General features: G+C 45.5%; 1 protein-coding gene across 3 annotated transcripts in view; it reads left to right on the forward strand.

Moving 5' to 3' along the window:
* UXS1 (UDP-glucuronate decarboxylase 1) overlaps positions 1 to 21,005 on the forward strand; it is a 145,824-nt gene that overhangs the window by 64,565 nt on the left and 60,254 nt on the right. For all 3 annotated transcript variants that reach the window (XM_069757576.1, XM_069757578.1, XM_069757577.1), the window contains exon 10: positions 241 to 360. In XM_069757576.1, the coding sequence (XP_069613677.1) occupies positions 241 to 360 (120 nt within the window). The remainder of the gene's footprint in view (positions 1 to 240; positions 361 to 21,005) is intronic.

The following is a 21,005-nucleotide window of genomic DNA, read 5'->3' on the forward strand; positions in this document are numbered from 1 at the left end:
ATGTTGCTGGTCTGTTTTGTCGATGATTCAGGAATGACCCCTGGAAGGCTAGAAGCCAGGAGGCTGGTTAGTGGTAACCCGCCAAAACTCTTAATAAAAATAACCCTGTAATGTGAAATTGGGCACAGTAATATTGGTAGGAAAATACATACTTATTCGTGTAGGGTGTTATTTTGCCAAACAAAGTAAAATTTTTACTAGAAGAAAATGTGATCTCTAAACTGCTTCCCTTGTTGGCAGGAAGGTGTGGAGGTCAGAGTGGCTCGGATATTTAATACATTTGGGCCACGTATGCACATGAATGATGGAAGAGTCGTCAGTAACTTCATACTACAAGCACTACAGGGAGAGCCGTTAACTGTAAGTACCACACGGCAAACTGTCCTGGTCTAAATGACCCCTAAGGAGATTCTTCTAATTGAAGGATGGTGTAAACCTCCTGTCCGTTCCTCACCTCCACACGTTCTATTTTCTGCAGCAAACCTTTTAGTAATATTATAGGAGAGAAATTGGTCTCTATATCGAACATGATGGAATGAATGAAGATAAATCGACTTCATGAAAGCATTTTTAATAAGTTAAGAAAAGTTGCATCATTAGCAAATAAAATTGGCAAAAGTTGTAATGCCATGTTTTATGGATGACATCTGAAACTCGTCCGCTCGGGCACCTTGTCTTCGTCCTCATCCTCGGCATCTCTGGCACATCGTATGCCGCCTAGTCCTCCTTCTCGACCTCATCTGGGTCCTCGCCTGGCTTCTCGACCTCGTCGTCTGGCGTCTAATCCTCCTTCTCGACCTCATCTGGGTCCTCGCCTGGCTTCTCGTCCTCCTCATCCACCTCGTCTGGCCCCTCGTCCTCCTCATCCATCTCGTCTGGCGCCTCGTCCTCATTCTCGACCTCGTCGTCTGGCGCCTCGTCCTCCTTCTCGACCTCGTCGTCTGGCGCCTCGTCCTCCTCGAGCTAGTCGTCTGGCGCCTAGTCCTCACTCTCGACCTCGTCTGGGTCCTCGTCTGGCTTCTCGTCCTCCTCATCCACCTCTTCTGGCGCCTCGTCCTCCTCTTCCACCTCGTCTGGCGCCTCGTCCTCCTTCTCGACCTAGTCGTCTGGCGCTTCGTCCTCCTTCTCGACCTAGTCGTCTGGCTCCTCTTGTCCTCCTTCTCGACCTAGTCGTCTGGCTCCTCTCGTCATCCTTCTCGACCTAGTCTGGCTCCTCTTTTTTTCAATGCTCTTTTTATTGAGAGTTTTAAGTTTAACAAACAAATTGAGAAATAGCGGTAAGATGAAGTATAATCAAAACAGTGAACAAATAGTCAAGAAGCGAATATAGAAGGCTCCGTCTTCGATCTCTCAAGAGCATAAGTACCGTTGGACAGAGTTAGTAATTCTCTTCTCACAGAAGAGGAATTATTTTAAGCATTTATCAATTCGAGTAAAGAGGGGCGGAGAAGGGAAAAGAGAGGAGAAGGTGGAAGTGAAATAAAACAAGCAGAAGGGGATAGATGGAAGGGAGGCAGGGCAGGGGAAGGGAGGGTAAATGGAGACACATTGGAATGAGTTAATTTAACCCCTTCATGACCCAGCCTATTTTGACCTTAATGACCTGGCCATTTTTTTGCAATTCTGACCAGTGTCTCTTTATGAGGTAATAACTCAGGAATGCTTCAATGGATCCTAGCGGTTCTGAGCTTGTTTTTTCGTGACATATTGGGCTTCATGTTAGTGGTAAATTTAGGTCAATAAATTCTGCGTTTATTTGTGATAAAAACGGAAATTTGGCGAAAATTTTAAAAAATTCGCAATTTTCACATTTTGAATTTTTATTCTGTTAAACCAGAGAGTTATGTGACACAAAATAGTAAATAAATAACATTTCCCACACGTCTACTTTACATCAGCACAATTTTGGAAACATAATTTTTTTTTGCTAGGAAGTTATAAGGGTTAAAATTTGACCAGTGATTTCTCATTTTTACAACGAAATTTACAGAACCATTTTTTTTAGGGACCACCTCACATTTGAAGTCAGTTTGAGGGGTCTATATGGCTGAAAATACCCAAAAGTGACACCATTCTAAAAACTGCACCCCTCAAGGTGCACAAAACCACATTCAAGAAGTTTATTAACCCTTCAGGTGCTTCACAGCAGCAGAAGCAACATGGAAGGAAAAAATGAACATTTAACTTTTTAGTCACAAAAATTATCTTTTAGCAACAATTTTTTTTTACTTTCCCAATGGTAAAAGGAGAAACTGAACCACGAAAGTTGTTGTCCAATTTCTCCTGAGTATGCTGATACCTCATATGTGGGGGTAGACCACTGTTTGGGCGCACGGCAGGGCTTGGAAGGGAAGGAGCGCCATTTGACTTTTTGAATTAAAAATTGGCTCCACTCTTTAGCGAACACCATGTCACGTTTGGAGAGCCCCTGTGTGCCTAAACATTGGAGCTCCCCCACAAGTGACCCCATTTTGGAAACTAGACCCCCAAGGAACATATCTAGATGCATATTGAGCACTTTAAAGGGAACCTGTCACCCCGTTTTTTGAGATTAAGATATAAATACTGTTAAATAGGGCCTGCGCTGTGTGTTACTATAGTGTATGTAGTGTACCCCGATTCCCCACCTATGCTGAGAAATACATTACCAAAGTCGCCGTTTTCGCCTGTCAATCAGGCTGGTCAGGTCGGGTGGGCGTGGTGACATCGCTCTTTTCTTCCCCAGCTTTCCGTTGGTGGCGTAGTGGTGTGCGCATGTCCAGAGTTCCGAATCCCCTGCGCGCACGTGAAGCAAAAGCGCGCGTTCTGCGCTATTGCCCCTGTCATCGGTGGGGGCGGCCATCTTCCTGGGGCCGCGCGTGCGCAGATCGAGTGCTCTGCTGCACGGGGCTTCAGGAAAATGGCCGCGGGATGCCGCGCGTGCGCATTAGAGATCGCGGCGGCCATTTTCCCAAAGCCGAGTTTGCATCTCGGCTTTGGGAAAATGGCCGCCGCGATCTCTAATGCGCACGCGCGGCATCCCGCGGCCATTTTCCTGAAGCCCCGTGCAGCAGAGCACTCGATCTGCGCACGCGCGGCCCCAGGAAGATGGCCGCCCCCACCGATGACAGGGGCAATAGCGCAGAACGCGCGCTTTTGCTTCACGTGCGCGCAGGGGATTCGGAACTCTGGACATGCGCACACCACTACGCCACCAACGGAAAGCTGGGGAAGAAAAGAGCGATGTCACCACGCCCACCCGACCTGACCAGCCTGATTGACAGGCGAAAACGGCGACTTTGGTAATGTATTTCTCAGCATAGGTGGGGAATCGGGGTACACTACATACACTATAGTAACACACAGCGCAGGCCCTATTTAACAGTATTTATATCTCAATCTCAAAAAACGGGGTGACAGGTTCCCTTTAAACCCCCAGGTGCTTCACAGTAGTTTATAACGCAGAGCCATGAAAATAAAAAATAATTTTTCTTTCCTCAAAAATGATTTTTTAGCCTGGAATTTCCTATTTTGCCAAGGGTAATAGGAGAAATTGGACCACAAATGTTGTTGTCCAGTTTGTCCTGAGTACGCGGATACCCCATATGTGGGGGTAAATCACTGTTTGGGCGCACGGCAGGGCTCGGAAGGGAAGGCACGCCATTTGGCTTTTTAAATGGAAAATTAGCTCCAATCATTAGCGGACACCATGTCGCGTTTGGAGAGCCCCGTGTGCCTAAACATTGGAGATCCCCCACAAATGACCCCATTTTGGAAACTAGACCCCCAAAGGAACTAATCTAGATGTGTGGTGAGCACTTTGAACCCCCAAGTGTTTCACAGAAGTTTATAACGCAGAGCCGTGAAAATAATAAATACGTTTTCTTTCCTCAAAAATAATTTTTTAGCCCAGAATTTTTTATTTTCCCAAGGGTTACAGGAGAAATTGGACCCCAGTTATTGTTGCGCAGTTTGTCCTGAGTATGCTGGTACCCCATATGTGGGGGTAAACCACTGTTTGGGAACACGTCGGGGCTCGGAAGTGAGGGAGCACCATTTGACTTTTTGAATACAAGATTGGCTGGAATCAATGGTGGCGCCATGTTGCGTTTGGAGACCCCCTGATGTGCCTAAACAGTGGAAACCCCTCAATTCTACCTCCAACACTAACCCCAACACACCCCTAACCCTAATCCCAACTGTAGCCATAACCCTAATCACAGCCCTAACCCCAACACACCCGTAACCCTAATCACACCCCTAACCACAACCCTAATTCCAACCCTAAGGCTGTGCCCACGTTGCGGATTCGTGTGAGATTTTTCAGCACCATTTTTGAAAAATCCGCGGGTAAAAGGCACTGCGTTTTACCTGCAGATTTACCGCGGATCTCCAGTGTTTTTTGTGCGGATTTCTCCTGTGGATTCCTATGGAGGAACAGGTGTAAAACGCTGCGGAATCCGCACAAAGAATTGACATGCTGCGGAAAATACAACGCAGCGTTTCCGCGCGGTATTTTCCGCACCATGGGCACAGCGGATTTGGTTTTCCATAGGTTTACATGGTACTGTAAACCTGATGGAACACTGCTGCAAATCCGCAGCGGCCAATCCACTGCGGATCCGCAGCCAAATCCGCACCGTGTGCACATAGCCTAATTCTAAAGGTATGTGCACACGCTGCGGAAAACGCTGCGGATCCGCAGCAGTTTCCCATGAGTTTACATTTCAATGTAAACCTATGGGAAACAAAAATCGCTGTACACATGCTGCAGAAAAACTGCACGGAGACGCAGCGGTTTACATTCCGCAGCATGTCACTTCTTTCTTCGGATTCCGCAGCGATTTTACAACTGCTCCAATAGAAAATCGCAGTTGTAAAACCGCAGTGAAATGTGCAGAAAAACCGTGGTAAATCCGCGATAAATCCATTTATCAAATCCACTGCGGAAAAATCCGCAGAGGACCAGAATACGTGTGCACATACTGGAACCCTAACCCTAGTTCTTACCCCAACCTTAGTGTAAAAAAAAAAAATTCTTTATTTTTTTTTTTATTGTCCCCACCCATGGGGGTGACAAAGGGGGGAAGGGGGTCATTTACTATTTTTTTTTTATTTATTTTTTTTTTATTTATTTTGATCAGTGATAGGTTTTATCACAGTGATCAAAATGCACATTGGAACGAATCTGCGCATGCGCCCGCCATTTTGGAAGATGGCGGCACCCATGGAGAAGACGGACGGACCGCGGGAGGCTCGGTAAGTATGATGGGGTGGGGGGGAGCACGGGGGGTGGATCGGAGCGCGGGGGGGGGGGGTGGATCGGAGCACGGCAGGATCGGAGCATGGAAAGGGTGGATCGGAGTGCAGGGGGTTGGATTAAATCACAGGGAGATCGGTGGCGGGGGGGGGGCAGACCAATGTTTCCAGCCATGGCCGATGATATTGCAGCATCGGCCATGGCTGGATTGTAATATTTCACCAGTTTTAATAGGTGAAATATTACAAATCGCTCTGATTGGCAGTTTCACTTTCAACAGCCAATCAGAGCGATCGTAGCCTTTTTTTCTTGAAGTGTGAAAGGGTTTGACCTCTGGATGACGGGGAGTTGAAACCATTAGTGTTGAAGGTGAATAACTTGAGTATCTTCTGGTTATCGGCCATCTGGAAGAGTGTCTCGGCAATGGAGGTCATCCCAAGGTGTCTGAGGGAAAGGGTAGAAAGAGAGGGGAAGAAGGGGAATAGAGAGGGAGGACATAAAAAGTTTAGAAAAGAGAAACATTATAATAAGAAGGAGCAGAACATAGCACTCAACCAAGTGCAACATATCGAGAAATGGAGCTGAGTGGTAATTACTGCCAGCTGGGGAAGAGGCAATTAACTTGCAGTTAACATATCAATACTAAACTGCGAACATTAATTCTGTGTCTCATAGAAAACTTACACAATGGTTTGTCAACAAAGAGAAAGGAGAGGGCAATGAAGCAGTACTAGGGGTAACTATCAATGATCCCCGTTCTGTTGAAACTAACAATGAAGGCGAATCAGTCCCTTCAGGTTTCCAGGTCTTTGGTGGGAGTCATCCTAGAAATTTTACGTCTTGCTTTCTGGGATTTAGGAGTGGAGACCGGTTGCCATGGGGTAGGGTTGGGGAGAGGTTGCAACATTGAAGCTGCGTGGAAAGTTTCAATGTCAGGGTATTGGTCCAGGGAAATGTTCAGTTCTTTGCAAATTTTCCGGATGTCAGCTGAAGATTTTGCTTGTAGTCTTTTGTCTTCAGTGATGATTTGTATTCCGAATGGGTACAGCCAGCGGTATTGAGTGGACCATATGCAACTGCTCCTCTTGGGCTTTGATACAGGACAAGATAGCGTTTGAATATTCTGTGCAGCTATTTTGTGAGCTTTCTAAGGCTTCTAGTCTATGGCCTTGTTGTGATATTTCCTGCTTGATATCTGTTAATTCTTTTCCAATGGGCTCTAGTGCCTTGGATAAAATTCGTTTTATGAAGGAGCTAGTCATCGGCTGTTCTTTGCCACCGGAGCCTTTATCAGAGTCGCTTTCCATGTCCGAATCTGTTTCTCCCTCTGGAGCTGAGTTAGGTGGGTAGTTTGTTTTAGCAGCACTAGGAGTAGAAAGTCGCTTTTTTAGATATTTGTCTAGATCCGATTGTGTGGCTAAAGAATTTGTTTTAGCTGGTCTGGGTGTTTTAGTGCCAGTTTTAGCCATTGTGCAGAATGTAGTGATACAGATGAAGCTTTAATTCCTCTTCCCGCTAGCAAGTAAGAGCATTACAAATACATTGTACTAGGTAAGAACAATGTAGTCAGTCAGTTTAGGTGCTATAATCCCAGCAATAAGTATCGTAGAAACCTATCTTTAGTACAGCCCTTAGATGTCAGTGGAGGGCCCCACAATAGGCGGCAAATTATGAGATCTTTTGATACTGTGATCACAGCTATAGATCTCTGAGGATATTTAACCCCTTTCTGCCATTAGACGTACTATTGCGTCCATGTGGGGTGGGCTTTACTTCCCAAGGACGCAATAGTACGTCATATGCGATCGGCAGCGCTCACGGGGGGAGCGCCGCCGATCGCGGCCGGGTGTCAGCTGCCTATCGCAGCTGACATCCGGCACTATGTGCCAGGAGCGGTCACGGACCGCCCCCGGCACATTAACCCCCGGCACACCGCGATCAAAGATGATCACGATGTGCCGGCGGTGCAGGGAAGCACCGCGCAGGGAGGGGGCTCCCTGCGGGCTTCCCTGAGCCCCCCGCAGCAATGTGATCGCGTTGCTGCGAGGGTCTTACCTCCCTCCCTCCCTGCTCCAGGCCCGGATTCAAGATGGCCGCGGATCCGGGTCCTGCAGGGAGGGAGGTGGCTTCACAGAGCCTGCTCAGAGCAGGCACTGTGAAGCAGCCTGCACTCCTATCAGATCGGTGATCGGACAGAGTGCTGTGCAAACTGTCAGATCACCGATCTGTGATGTCCCCCACGGGACAAAGTAAAAAAGTAAAAAAAAAATTTTTCAAATGTGTAAAAAAAAAAATTAAAAAAAATATTCCAAAATAATGAAAAAAAAAAAATATTATTCCCATAAATACATTTCTTTATCTAAATAAAAAAAAAAAACAATAAAAGTACACATATTTAGTATCGCCGCGTCCGTAACGGCCCGACCTATAAAACTGGCCCACTAGTTAACCCCTTCAGTAAACACCGTAAGAGAAAAAAAAAAAAAAGAGGCAAAAAACAACGCTTTATTATCATACCGCCGAACAAAAAGTGGAATAACACGCGATCAAAAAGATGGATATAAATAACCATGGTACCGCTGAAAGCGTCATCTTGTCCCGCAAAAACGAGCCGCCATACAGCATCATCAGCAAAAACATAAAAAAGTTATAGTCCTGAGAATAAAGCGATGCAAAAATAATTATTTTTTCCGTAAAATAGTTTTTATCGTATAAAAGCGCCAAAACATAAAAAAAGATATAAATGAGGTGTCGCTGTAATCGTACTGACCCGAAGAATAAAACTGCTTTATCAATTTTACCAAACGCGGAACGGTATAAACGCCTCCCCCAAAAGAAATTCATGAATAGCTGTTTTTTGGTCATTCTTCCTCACAAAAATCGGAATAAAAAGCGATCAAAAAATGTCACGTGCCTGAAAATGTTACCAATAAAATCGTCAACTCGTCCCGCAAAAAACAAGACCTCACATGACTCTGTGGACCAAAATATGGAAAAATTATAGCTCTCAAAATGTGGTAACGCAAAAAATATTTTTTGCAATAAAAAGCATCTTTCAGTGTGTGACGGCTGCCACTCATAAAAATCCGCTAAAAAACCCGCTATAAAAGTAAATCAAACCCCCCTTCATCACCCCCTTAGTTAGGGAAAAATTAAAAAAATGTATTTATATCCATTTTCCCGCTAGGGTTAGGGCTAGGGTTAGGGCAAGGGTTAGGGCTAGGGTTAGGGCTAGGGTTAGGGTTGGGGCTAGGGTTAGGGCTAGGGTTAGGGCTAGGGTTAGGGTTAGGGTTAGGGTTGGGGCTACAGTTAGGGTTGGGGCTACAGTTAGGGTTGGGGCTAAAGTTAGGGTTAGGGTTTAGATTACATTTACAGTTGGGAATAGGGTTGGGATTAGGGGTGTGTCAGGGTTAGGGTGTCGGGGTCGTCACGACAATACCCTTCATCCACCAGTCATTCCAAATCAGATTTAAAGCAGTGGTACCGAAGTGAAGAATGAGTCAGACACAATGCTGGTTCAAACTCAGAGTCTGCTTATGCTTCCACACGTAGTGGTAACCTCACAGCAACTGAACTGTTTATTTCATATACATAACATTATATAGTCCATTGGGGGAAGGTGTGCAGAGGGTGGGGTTAGGCGGGGTTTAAGCAATGTATCTAGTATTCAGTCCCTCTGATTGGCTATGACATCATCTGATGAATCTTCCTTTGTCCACATCTTGTTAAGTTTCCATTTCTCCAGAAACGATACTTTAGCTTCAGAAACGAAAGTAGATTCTTGGCAAGTACAAAAACTAAGGCAAAAGTGAACACTGGCAGCCATCTTGAATACAGTTAAATTTGCATTTAGCAAGCAAAGGGGAAAAACTTATTGTTTCACAGCATAAGAATATATAAAAGTACAAAAGGGTATAAAAACGTATATTTTTACCTTGACAATCCCCCCTAAACACTAAGTTTTTCCCTAAAATGAAAGATCCTTTGAGACTGTCCATGTGATGGGGAAAGGGGAGGTGGATTTCTTCATCCAGACACCTCAGAAGCTCTCCCCTTGTGAGAGGCCTCCAGGCAGCTGAACCCTTCACTAGCTTCACATGGAGTTCTCCCGCTGTCCCTAAACTAAATCTCTTTGCATCATCTGAGAGTAAGGGGTTTTGTCTAACATCTTGAGGGGGCGTACTTAGAGATTTCCCCTGGATCAGTGCCATCGCACTCTGGTGGGTCTACTTCTTGGTTGGGGAAGGTGCCAGTCGGAGTTGCCTCAGTGATAACCTTTTTATACAGGGGAATAACACAACAGAAGATTATTGATCCAACTACAAGAAGGGCAATCAGTACTAGACAAGCTTGTTGGAGGAATCCTTTGAGCCCACCCAACCAACCGGAAAAGAAAGATGTGTCTACTCCAGCATTAGTTTTTAATTCTGCTGCTAACCCATTTATCTTCTTAAGGGCTATCATGGTCTTTCCATTTACCCCAGAGTTCTGAGGGATATAGGTACAACATTCCTCTCCCACCATCCCACAGACTCCTCCTTTCTCAGCTAAGATCATATCAAGGGCTAGTCGGTTCTGGAGGGTCATTCTAGTATTAGGGCCCAATTCCTCAACTATACCCTGCAAAGCATCACAGGTAAAATTGACAAACCTTTGTTCACTGTAATATGTGTAATTGATCCAATCAACATTCTTATTAATCTGCACTTGTGGATTAAAGAAGCAAAGCCAACATAGATCTGGTTCTCGGCTTTAAATTGGTCAGGCACCCCCCTTGGCACTCCAACGCCATCGACATATAACAATGGATCTTCTTCATAACTCATGTGGAGCTGATCAAGGCTTCTCCTCATTCTGGTATATTCATCAGGTGTCTCTGGATCCCAAGGTAAAATCTTGAACTGCATAGCTAGTTTAACAAGGGTGCATTGACCTGTCCAGGTATTAGGCAACCTAGGACGGAGCTTACCATCTCCACATAACCAATAAATGTCGTACATATACTGTGTATGATTAGCTAGCAAGTCAGTATCCAGGAAACTGTTCTCTTTGCAGAAACCTGTCTTGAAGACCCCTACTGGTGTACCTGTAGTGTCGTGGGAATTATAGCAGGTATAATTATCAGCTAATACGGTTATCCCTCCTGGGACCTTTAATTTAGGTGCTTCATGAATTAGTGAGACATAATCTGAGCAATCAGTGGACTTTAGACCCTTCAACAGATTCATAACACAGACAGTGGTATTGTCATCAGGAAAAAACAATGCATGTGTGTATAGATGTGTATTCGCTGCAGCACAAGCAACATATCCTACAGAGATATTCTGGACTCGTACATTGTATCTTACCCATTCTAACCATAAACTTGTCCTTGGGGCTGTTTGTGTTTCTATGGAGAAGACTTCTTGCCAACTAAGACCTGGAATGGGGATTACTTCGTTAACTATATTTTGCAAACGTTCACCTGGGCCTGTTTTAGCTGTACTGGTAACGGGGGCCTTGGTTGGTCTGAAGCTAATATCCTGGAGCTGTATATGGCCTAAATTCCCATAGTATCCACTATTAAACACATTATGAAAATATCTTCCCAGCACATATGTTATCTCTGGTAACACATATATAAAACTGGATAATTCCCTCTACCACCCGCTGAGTCTTGGGGCACTTGACTACATTGCAGAAATCAAATCTCCAGATATTTACCGGGGCCGTTAGGTTTACCCAGAGAATAGTGGCACCGGAATTCTTATTTACAATAGGGACCGAGGAGGTAGGGGCGAGGATGGCCCCCAGCCTCAGGACCAAAAACAACAGCAACATTTTCCTTCGATCACCATTGTGACTAAACGCTGGTCCGGTCTCTTTTGCAGTGTAAAGCGTAGATCCAGGTGCTCTTTCCTTCAAGTTTTACTGACATAGCTTTTCACGACCATAAAACCACCAGGCTTCAAATTGTGACCAGTGTCGGTTCCTGCTGAACCTGGAAGGGAAGAAAAAACTAAAACATGGGTGTTAGCAACATTTCTACTAAACTGAATAACATATTGAACAGCACGGTCAGTTTCTTCTGACAACTACTGAGACTGAAAATTTACAACTGAGAACCTAGCACCAAACAATACCTCATATGGGGACAGGCCATGTTTTGCAATAGGGGTAGTACGAATGTGTAAGAGCCCTGGCCATGGAGCCGTAGTCTCCTGCATCATTTTGGTCAATTGTCCCTTCAGTGTGCCGTTCAGCCTCTTAACTTTCCCACTGGATTGTGGAGAGTATGGAGTATGGAGGGCTACAGTGGATCCAAGCATTGTCAGAACCTCCTGATACACATGAGAAGAAAAGTCCGGGGCTTGGTCACTTTCAGCAACTTCTGGAACACCATATCTGCATATAACTTCCATCACCAGTTTCTTTGCTGTGGTCTTTGCAGTCACGTTGGTAACGGGGAATGCTTCTGGCCAACTGGAGAACATGTCGACAACCACCAGACAATATTCATACCTTCCAGACTTCGGCAACATGATGAGGTCCACCTGGAGCCTTTGGAAAGGATAGTCGGGCTTAGCAAGATGCTTCGGGGGTACACGTTGAAGTTGACCGGGATTGCAGGTCTGACAGATACCTCGATATGTGGGACCATGCGCCCACGTGGCAATAGCAGGGTACATCCGCTTAGGGAGACACACAAATTGGTCCTTTTTCCAGTGACCATGTCCATACGTGCTCCATCAGCTTCCACTGCTTCACTTCTTCCTTTGGAGACATTCTCTGCATCGTCATTAAGCGGTCTCGCGGGGTCCGACAGAAGACCTCAGTCTGGCATAGATCATCAGGTTCCTGTAGAGTCAGTGTTTCTTGTAACTGTTTACGCAGAGGGCGTGTGGTCACCATAGCTGGTATGGTCAGTTCAACGGGTAGGAGAGCAGCGGCTTTTACTTGCATATCCGCAAAGGCATTACCAACAGTCTGTGGACTGTTCCATGGTACCGTGCTCCTTAACTTTGATAATGGCCACCTGGGTAGGTAATTCGATTGAGTCCATGAGGGCTTTAACAGCTTCAACATTCTTCACTGAGTCCCGGCGGTAGTAACAAATCCTTGATTGGTTCATAGGCTCCGAAATCATGAGCAATACCAAATGCTTACAGTGAGTCTGTGTATTTATTAGCCCGCCTGTCCTTGGCCAAAGTACATGCAGTAGACAGAGCCTGACGTTCTGCTTCTTGTGCTGACAGGGTGGAAGGGAGTGAGTGCAGCTCCGTGCACTACAGTGTCTTCCGTAGTAACAGCGTATCATGTGTGAAATCTGCCAAAATCATCAGCATATCTTGAACAGTCTTTCAGGGCCTTGTAGAGAGGTAACATTATGCGGGATGCGTCCGGTATCCACTGACAACAATAAGTACATAGTCCAAGGAAACGCTGGAGCTCAGTCACATCTTTTGGGAATGGAAGGGAGCTGACGGCTATTTTTTTTTCTTTCTTCTGTGAGGTGTCTGGCACCCTGAAGGAGACAGTGACCCAAAAATATCACTTGACCAAGGCAGAACCGAAGTTTCAAGGCCGAAGCCCGACAGTTCAGATCTGCCAGATACTTGCGAAAACTAACAGTAGCAACAATGGCTTCCTGCTCTGTCTGTGTACACAACAAAAAACAAAAAAAATTACCCACAAACTGAAGCAACATAAGGATATTGTAACTGCCAGGGTTAACAACACTATCCCCCCTATTTTTTTTTTTTTTTTTCTACAGGCATTATTGAGGGTGGATCTGGGCCTATCAGGGCCATCATAACCGTGGAAAGGGCATGTAAGATATACATCTCATTATACTCATCTACATAGGGGTTATATAACATAAATACCATCTGACCATCATCTTGGCTCACCAACTCTCTAGGTCTGCTCAGGTGCACTTATACGTCCATCATATTGTCTTTGTCTGTATAATGGGAAAGGTTTGTTCTCAGGGTCAGCCAATTATTTTAGCGTAGCTAGCCAGTCAGAGGGCTTCCAGGGATAATACTCCTGTATCTGTCTTACACTACCTGATGTGGTTGGTTCTCTGGTGGTGGGGGTGACTAGATGACCGGTTGGGGGTGACATGACATGCTGGTCTACAGCTCCTTCCCAAAAGGATTACTGTCAGCTTACTCCCAAAATTAATGTCCCCACTACCCACTATCCTGTGTCAGCTTTTTATATCACTACATGTGATCAGGAATCAGCGTAATTCACTTAGGTCAGGTTGCAGCACAGATTATACAAGTATTTCTTCAGTCTGGGTTTGTCTGACCGCAATATTTACAAATCCATCTGTCCTATCTTGGTCTGAGAATTAACATGGCGAGAGAGATTTCCAGACACAGGGTTAAAATGAATATTGGAATATGAGACTAGATTTGCATAAGGGAGGGGGAGCTGGAGCTGAAGTCTTCTGCTTCTTGGGCCACTGATAAGGAAGCGAGCTGCGAGTTGTGTCCTTGAAGCTGCGAGGGGAGGGGGACTAGAGAGCGAGTGAGGATCGCTGCAGCTGCTGATACAGACTGGGTTAAGTTCTTCTGGAAACTTTGGCCCCCCTTTCTCTGGCCGGCAGCACAAAGAGGAAAAATCACAAACAATTCACGCACGGGTTCACCCCTCCCATTGGGTGTCTCGGAAAACCACACAGTGTGACGAAATACAGCAGTTCTCAGACTCAATTAATTTCTACAAAACCTTCACACAACTCATTTGCCAGAACACCCTAGAAAAACTAATGATTGAGGTATTTTATAGCCAAACACGGGCTCTGCATCCTTTCATCTTTCCTCTCCATCAACCTTTTTGCTCGTTCTTTATGAGATGGTGCCATGTAGACAGCTGCAATCTCCCTGTCGAGGGCAATCCTACATGCTCGTACACCTTCTCGACATTCTTGACTGCCTTCTTGCCCTCCCGTGACTCTACTATTGTCTTGACTTCCACAGCATCCTCATCTAACTCGTGGGGCACGGACTTCTTCTGCCATAAGAGACGTAACATGACTCACAGAATACTACGCCCTTCTGCAGTAGGCCGCTGACAGCGACAGCAACACTTGTGTCCTAACACGGAGCCTCGCGCTCCACGTGTTATGAATAAAGAGCCTCGCGCTCAATATTTTTCCCTAACCTGAACACCAGTGATTACAGTCTGTCCTGTCACGATATTCTAAACGTTGGGAGGCTGTCTCCTAGTGAGACCCCTCCACTGTGTTTCTGGTGGTCCCCCTCTTGGGACGTCTTAATTACCGATATGTGCAAGTGTGTGCAAGTGTTTCTGGTGGTCCCCCTCTTGGGACGTCTTAATTACCGATATGTGCAAGTGTGTGCAAGTGTTTCTGGTGGTCCCCCTCTTGGGACGTCTTAATTACCGATGTATGTGCGTGCAATATCACAGAGGCTACGTCTCCTATCCCAATCCACAAACTTCTCAATCTTTCACTCTATCACTACTAGGCAACAGTCACGGGTAGGGTGGTTGAATGGAGTACAATGACCGGTGGAGGAGGTGTGGTGTACACGAGGACGCGCAGAGTGCGACGTCTCTCAGTTGCTGGTTCGAAGCGTGGCACGGGATCGCGCTCGGTCTCACCACTCGACCAGTCACTCCCCAGACCCAAGGAGACCACAGACTAACCAATAATGGCTGAAACACTAGCAAGTGTGACACATACATAGTATGCGATCTCCACTTACCGTGTTTGGAGGGTGATCAGTCCTCGAGGTCAGCCACTACGGGTGTCGTCCACGGACGTCCAGGCATGGGTCCAGGGGGTCTCGGATCGCGGGCCACGCCCCACGTTGGTTGCGCCAAATTGTCGGGGTCGTCACGACAATACCCTTCATCCACCAGTCATTCCAAATCAGATTTAAAGCAGTGGTACCGAAGTGAAGAATGAGTCAGACACAATGCTGGTTCAAACTCAGAGTCTGCTTATGCTTCCACACGTAGTGGTAACCTCACAGCAACTGAACTGTTTATTTCATATACATAACATTATATAGTCCATTGGGGGAAGGTGTGCAGAGGGTGGGGTTAGGCGGGGTTTAAGCAATGTATCTAGTATTCAGTCCCTCTGATTGGCTATGACATCATCTGATGAATCTTCCTTTGTCCACATCTTGTTAAGTTTCCATTTCTCCAGAAACGATACTTTAGCTTCAGAAACGAAAGTAGATTCTTGGCAAGTACAAAAACTAAGGCAAAAGTGAACACTGGCAGCCATCTTGAATACAGTTAAATTTGCATTTAGCAAGCAAAGGGGAAAAACTTATTGTTTCACAGCATAAGAATATATAAAAGTACAAAAGGGTATAAAAACGTATATTTTTACCTTGACAAGGGGTGTGGTTAGGGTTACCGTTGGAATTAGGGTTAGGGGTGTGTTTGGATTAGGGCTTCAGTTATAATTGGAGGGCTTCCACTGTTTAGGCACATCAGGGGCTCTCCAAACACGACATGGCGTCCGATCTCAATTCCAGCCAATTCTGCGTTGAAAAAGTAAAACAGTGCTCCTTCCCTTCCGAGCTCTCCCGTGTGCCCAAACAGGGGTTTGCCCCAACATATGGGGTATCAGCGTACTCAGGACAAATAGGACAACAACTTTTGGGGTCCAATTTCTCCTGTTACCCTTGGGAAAAAACAAACTAGGGGCTAAAAAATAATTTTTGTGGGAAAACAAAAAGATTTTTTATTTTCACGGCTCTGCGTTATAAACTGTAGTGAAACACTTGGGGGTTCAAAGTTCTCCCAACACATCTAGATGAGTTCCCTGGGGGGTCTAGTTTCCAATATGGGGTCACTTGTGGGGGGTTTCTACTGTTTAGGTACATTAGGGGCTCTGCAAACGCAATGTGACGCCTGCAGACTATTCCATCTAAGTCTGCATTCCAAATGGCACTCCTTCCCTTCCGAGCCCTCCCATGCGCCCAAACGGTGGTTCCCTCCACATATGGGGTATCAGCGTACTCAGGACAAATTGGACAACAACTTTTGGGGTCGAATTTCTCCTCTTACCCTCGGGAAAATACAAAACTGGGGGCTAAAAAATAATTTTTCTGGGAAAAAATTTTTGTTTTATTTTTTACGGCTCTGCATTATAAACTTCTGTGAAGCCCTTGGTGGGTCAAAGCGCTCACCACACATCTAGATAAGTTCCTTAGGGGGTCTACTTTCCAAAATGGTGTCACTTGTGGGGGGTTTCAATGTTTAGGCACATCAGTGGCTCTTCAAACGCAACATGGCGTCCCATCTCAATTCCTGTCAATTTTGCATTGAAAAGTCAAACGGCGCTCCTTCCCTTCCGAGCTCTCCCATGCGCCCAAACAGTGGTTTACCCCCACATATGGGGTATCAGCATACTCAGGACAAATTGTACAACAACTTTTGGGGTCCAATTTCTTCTCTTACCCTTGGGAAAATAAAAAATTGGGGGCGAAAAGATAATTTTTGTGAAAAAATATGATTTTTTATTTTTACGGTTCTGCATTATAAAGTTCTGTGAAGCACTTGGTGGGTCAAAGTGCTCACCACTCCTCTAGATCAGTTCCTTAGGGGGTCTACTTTCCAAAATCGTGTCACTTGTGGGGGGTTTCAATGTTTAGGCACATCAGTGGCTCTCCAAACGCAACATGGTGTCCCATCTCGATTCCAGTCAATTTTGCATTGAAAAGTCAAATGGCGCTCCTTCGCTTCCGAGCTCTGTCATACGCCCAAACAGTGGTTTACCCCCACATATGGGGTATCTGTGTACTCAGGACAAATTGTACAACAACTTTTGCGGTCCATTTTCTCCTGTTACCCTTGGTAAAATAAAACAAATTGGAGCTGAATTAAATTTTTTGTGAAAAAAAGTTAAATGTTCATTTTTATTTAAACATTCCAAAAATTCCTGTGAAGCACCAGAAGGGTTAATAAACTTCTTGAATATGGTTTTGAGCACCATGAGGGGTGCAGTTTTTAAAATGGTGTCACACTTGGGTATTTTCTATCATATAGACCCCTCAAAATGACTTCAAATGAGATGTGGTCCCTAAAAAAAAAAATGGTGTTGTAAAAATGAGAAATTGCTGGTCAACTTTTAACCCTTATAACTCCCTAACAAAAAAAAATTTTGGTTCCAAAATTGTGCTGATGTAAAGTAAACATGTGGGAAATGTTACTTATTAAGTATTTTGTGGGACATATATCTGTGATTTAATTGCATAAAAATTCAAAGTTGGAAAATTGCGAAATTTTCATAATTTTCGCCAAATTTCCGTTTTTTTCACAAATAAACGCAAGTACTATCAAAGAATTTTTACCATTGTCATGAAGTACAATATGTCACGAGAAAACAATGTCAGAATCACTGGAATCCATTGAAGCGTTCCAGAGTTATAACCTCATAAAGGGACAGTGGTCAGAATTGTAAAAATTGGCCCGGTCATTAACGTGCAAACCACCCTTGGGGGTAAAGGGGTTAAAATGTTCCGAGGATAGGGCAATGATGGCAGTTCTTTCACGCAGCCATTAGGTGTCAGCACAGGACCACATATTTAAAATTGAGCGGTTTATAATGCTTCACAGGAGCAAAGAACATGCAGTCTGTGTTGACAAACCTTTTATAGTGGAGGGGATTTAGAGGGTTAAGTTATATCCTCACGGGCTAAGGTCTTTTATACTGCTTTAGTGTTTGGGCCTTTAGGTGGAAATGGCACCAATGTGAGTAAGCAGGCCGCCCGTACCCTGAATTCCCCCTCAGGCACTGTTTAATAAAAGAGTAGAGAGGAGTGGCCCCTGTCAGACCAATTCAATTTTTCTCCCAGGCAGCTCTAGATACAGGGTCCCCTCAGCACTCCGTACCGACACCGCAACGTCTCTCCCCAGGGAAAATCAGGCGCGTCTCCTGTTTGTGGAGAATCTTTTTGTAAGGGGAACCCCCGATCACCGCAGCATGGCTCGTCCTATCCCAGGCAATGCGGCACCAGGCCCGGGAGAGTCGCCACAGCAATCGGCACCCCTTCTCCACTCACCCCCGTCAGACGAGCTCAACTTTGTCGTCTGTTCCCCGCCGATGATCTCACAGGAGTACCAGGCAGTGAGCTACGTGGCGGGTAGGTAGACCAGGGCTGTGGAGTCGGAGTTAGTTTTGGTTGGAGGACTATGAACTTAAAAAAGAGCAAGTTCTTTCTGTCGTAACTGTCGTAACTGACAATGCTTCAAATATGATAAGTACTATTAAGCTAATGAATGAGCGTAATGATGGTGACCAGCAGCTAGAAGAACATTCTGGGTCCACAGACACAGAAATGTTTGAAATAGAGGAACATCGTATTGTAACTGAGGAGCAAACTGAAGTTGCTTCAGATGAACAGCAACATAATAGTTTAGATGATCTTGTTGAAACTGTTAATACGTTCTTTCATTCATCACATGCGCTGTGTTGTGCATACGCTACAGCTGGCTATAAGAGACAGTCTGCAAGAAGGACATGCTGCTGCACGGATTGACAAGGTGAGAAAATTGGCTACTGTTGCCACAACCCCTAAAGTTGACTCAATTTTGAAGAGACGTGCTGGAAAAGGGGCAATTATTGATCAAGCCACGCGATGGGGCAGTACTTAATGATTCAGCGCTTGGTTGAACTGAAAACCTTTCTTGTAGACATGGCTAACCCTCAACTGACGCTAAATGAAAGTCAGTGGAATCAGGTGACTGAGCTGGAAAAATTGCTAGAGCACCCATTTACAGTGACTAAAAAATTACAAGCAGAGGACTTAACTCCAGGTATTTTCTTAAAGGAGTGGAAGAACCTGATGTTTCGCCCGTCCCAAAGAGGAGGGTTAATTGCAAGTGGCATTGCTACATCAATGAAACGGAGAGAGGAGCTACTATTACAAAATAACATTCTTTTGGCAGCTGTTTATGTAGACCCAATGCATCAGATTCTTCTAGATGATCAACAGCTAACTAAAGGAAAAGAAGGTCTGTTTGAAATAGCAGTAAGGATGAAAGGGTTGCAGAACAGTCAGGAGGAACAAGAAGAATTTGGTAGTCCTGCCACATCTTCACCCTCATCAACTGATGAAGAATTTAAGTTAAAAAAATATTTGGATCACAAGGACCGTGCAAAGCGTTCCTGCATAGAAGAGTCATCCCCATCAAAGAACACAGCCAGTACATTTCAGCAGAATTTTTCATGTGCACTAAAAGAAATTGAGAAATTTGACCGTTCATCAAAAATAACAGTGCAACAAGCGACTACTCTGTATCCTGACATTGTCAGAGATGTTGCCTGAGTGGTTACTGCTTTGCCACCAAACCAAGTTAGTGTAGAGAGGTTGTTTTCTGCTCTCAAAATAATTAGATCAGATTTGAGGGCATCTATGAAGGAGGATCTGACAGAGGCAATACTTTTTCTGAGGACAAATTTATAGATTTCTTCTTCTTAACTGCATAAGTGTTTATTGCATATTTACTTACAAGAGTTTAGAAAAGTTTATGAAAGTTATTTGCCATATTCTAATTGTATTCTAATAAATATAGTTTTTGCTCTAAGTGGTCTGATTACTTATATGATGGTGAGAAACTGAATAAGCACGATGTTAATATTTGACAACAGTAAATTTATTGTTACAAATTGGCCATTTATGAGTCTGTCGGAACCTGATAAATTCCAGGAGTTGGGAGTTGCAACTGTGGCTTACCGGCTCCACAGCCCTGAGGTAGACGCAGCTTTTAGTGAGGTGGCTCCGGATCGCTCGGCACGTGGGTGCCGGTCGGTCCCTCCCGAGTCAAGCGCCGGCCGCACTATGTGAACGGAGGTCGCGGCGCTGCTGCAGGGAGGGGATGAAGAAGGCGGGGAGCGCCGTTGACTGGCCCGGGGTCTATTCTCCTCCGATGGTCTCCTCACCTCTCACCGGCAGTGGGTCTCTTCCGGTGCAAGCCACCAGGTTTCAGGTAGATGGAGGTGAGTTCTTCCACAGCCTCACTTAGCTTGGTTTCCTTTTGTAAAAGGATGGGATGTGGCAGGTCCACGGGCAATTGGCGGGCCGTGTTCTCCTCCGTCAGGCTTCAGGCCTGTTTAGGCACCTTGGATACCGGAGGCCTGCAGAGTGCAAATATGCGATCAAAATGATCAATTAATGTCTCTAGGGTCCAAAGGCTGATGTATGTTGCCTTCTAGATGTATGGATGGGTATACAAAACCCTTGGATTAATTAGATTGCAAAATCTATCAGTGGAGCTCAGGGAGAGTGCGTCCTGCTACTTCAGTTGCTAGCCACACCTCCCCGTCTGGCTCCTCTCGTCCTCCTTCTCGACCTAGTCGTCTGGCACCTCTCATCGTCCTTCTCGTAGTCTGGCGCCTCTCGTCCTCCTTATCGACCTCTGTCGTCTGGCGCCTCTCGTCCTCCTTATCGACCTCTGTTGTCTGGCGCCTCTCGTCCTCCTCCTTGACCTCCGTCGTCTGGCGCCTCGCTTCCTCCTCCTCCTTCTCGACATCTGTCGTCTAGTGCCTCTTCTCCTCCTCCAACTCCTCCTCCTCCAACTCCTCCTCCTCCAACTCCTCCTCCTCCAACTCCTCCTCCTCCAACTCCTCCTCCTCCAACTCCTCCTCCTCCAACTCCTCCTCCTCCAACTCCTCTTCCTCCAACTCCTCTTCCTCCAACTCCTCTTCCTCCAACTCCTTTTCCTCCAACTCCTCTTCCTCCAACTCCTCCTCCTCCAACTCCTCCTCCTCCAACTCCTCCTCCTCCAACTC

This window comes from Ranitomeya imitator, chromosome 3, assembly GCF_032444005.1.
Source record: "Ranitomeya imitator isolate aRanImi1 chromosome 3, aRanImi1.pri, whole genome shotgun sequence".
NCBI classification, from domain to species: domain Eukaryota; kingdom Metazoa; phylum Chordata; class Amphibia; order Anura; family Dendrobatidae; genus Ranitomeya; species Ranitomeya imitator.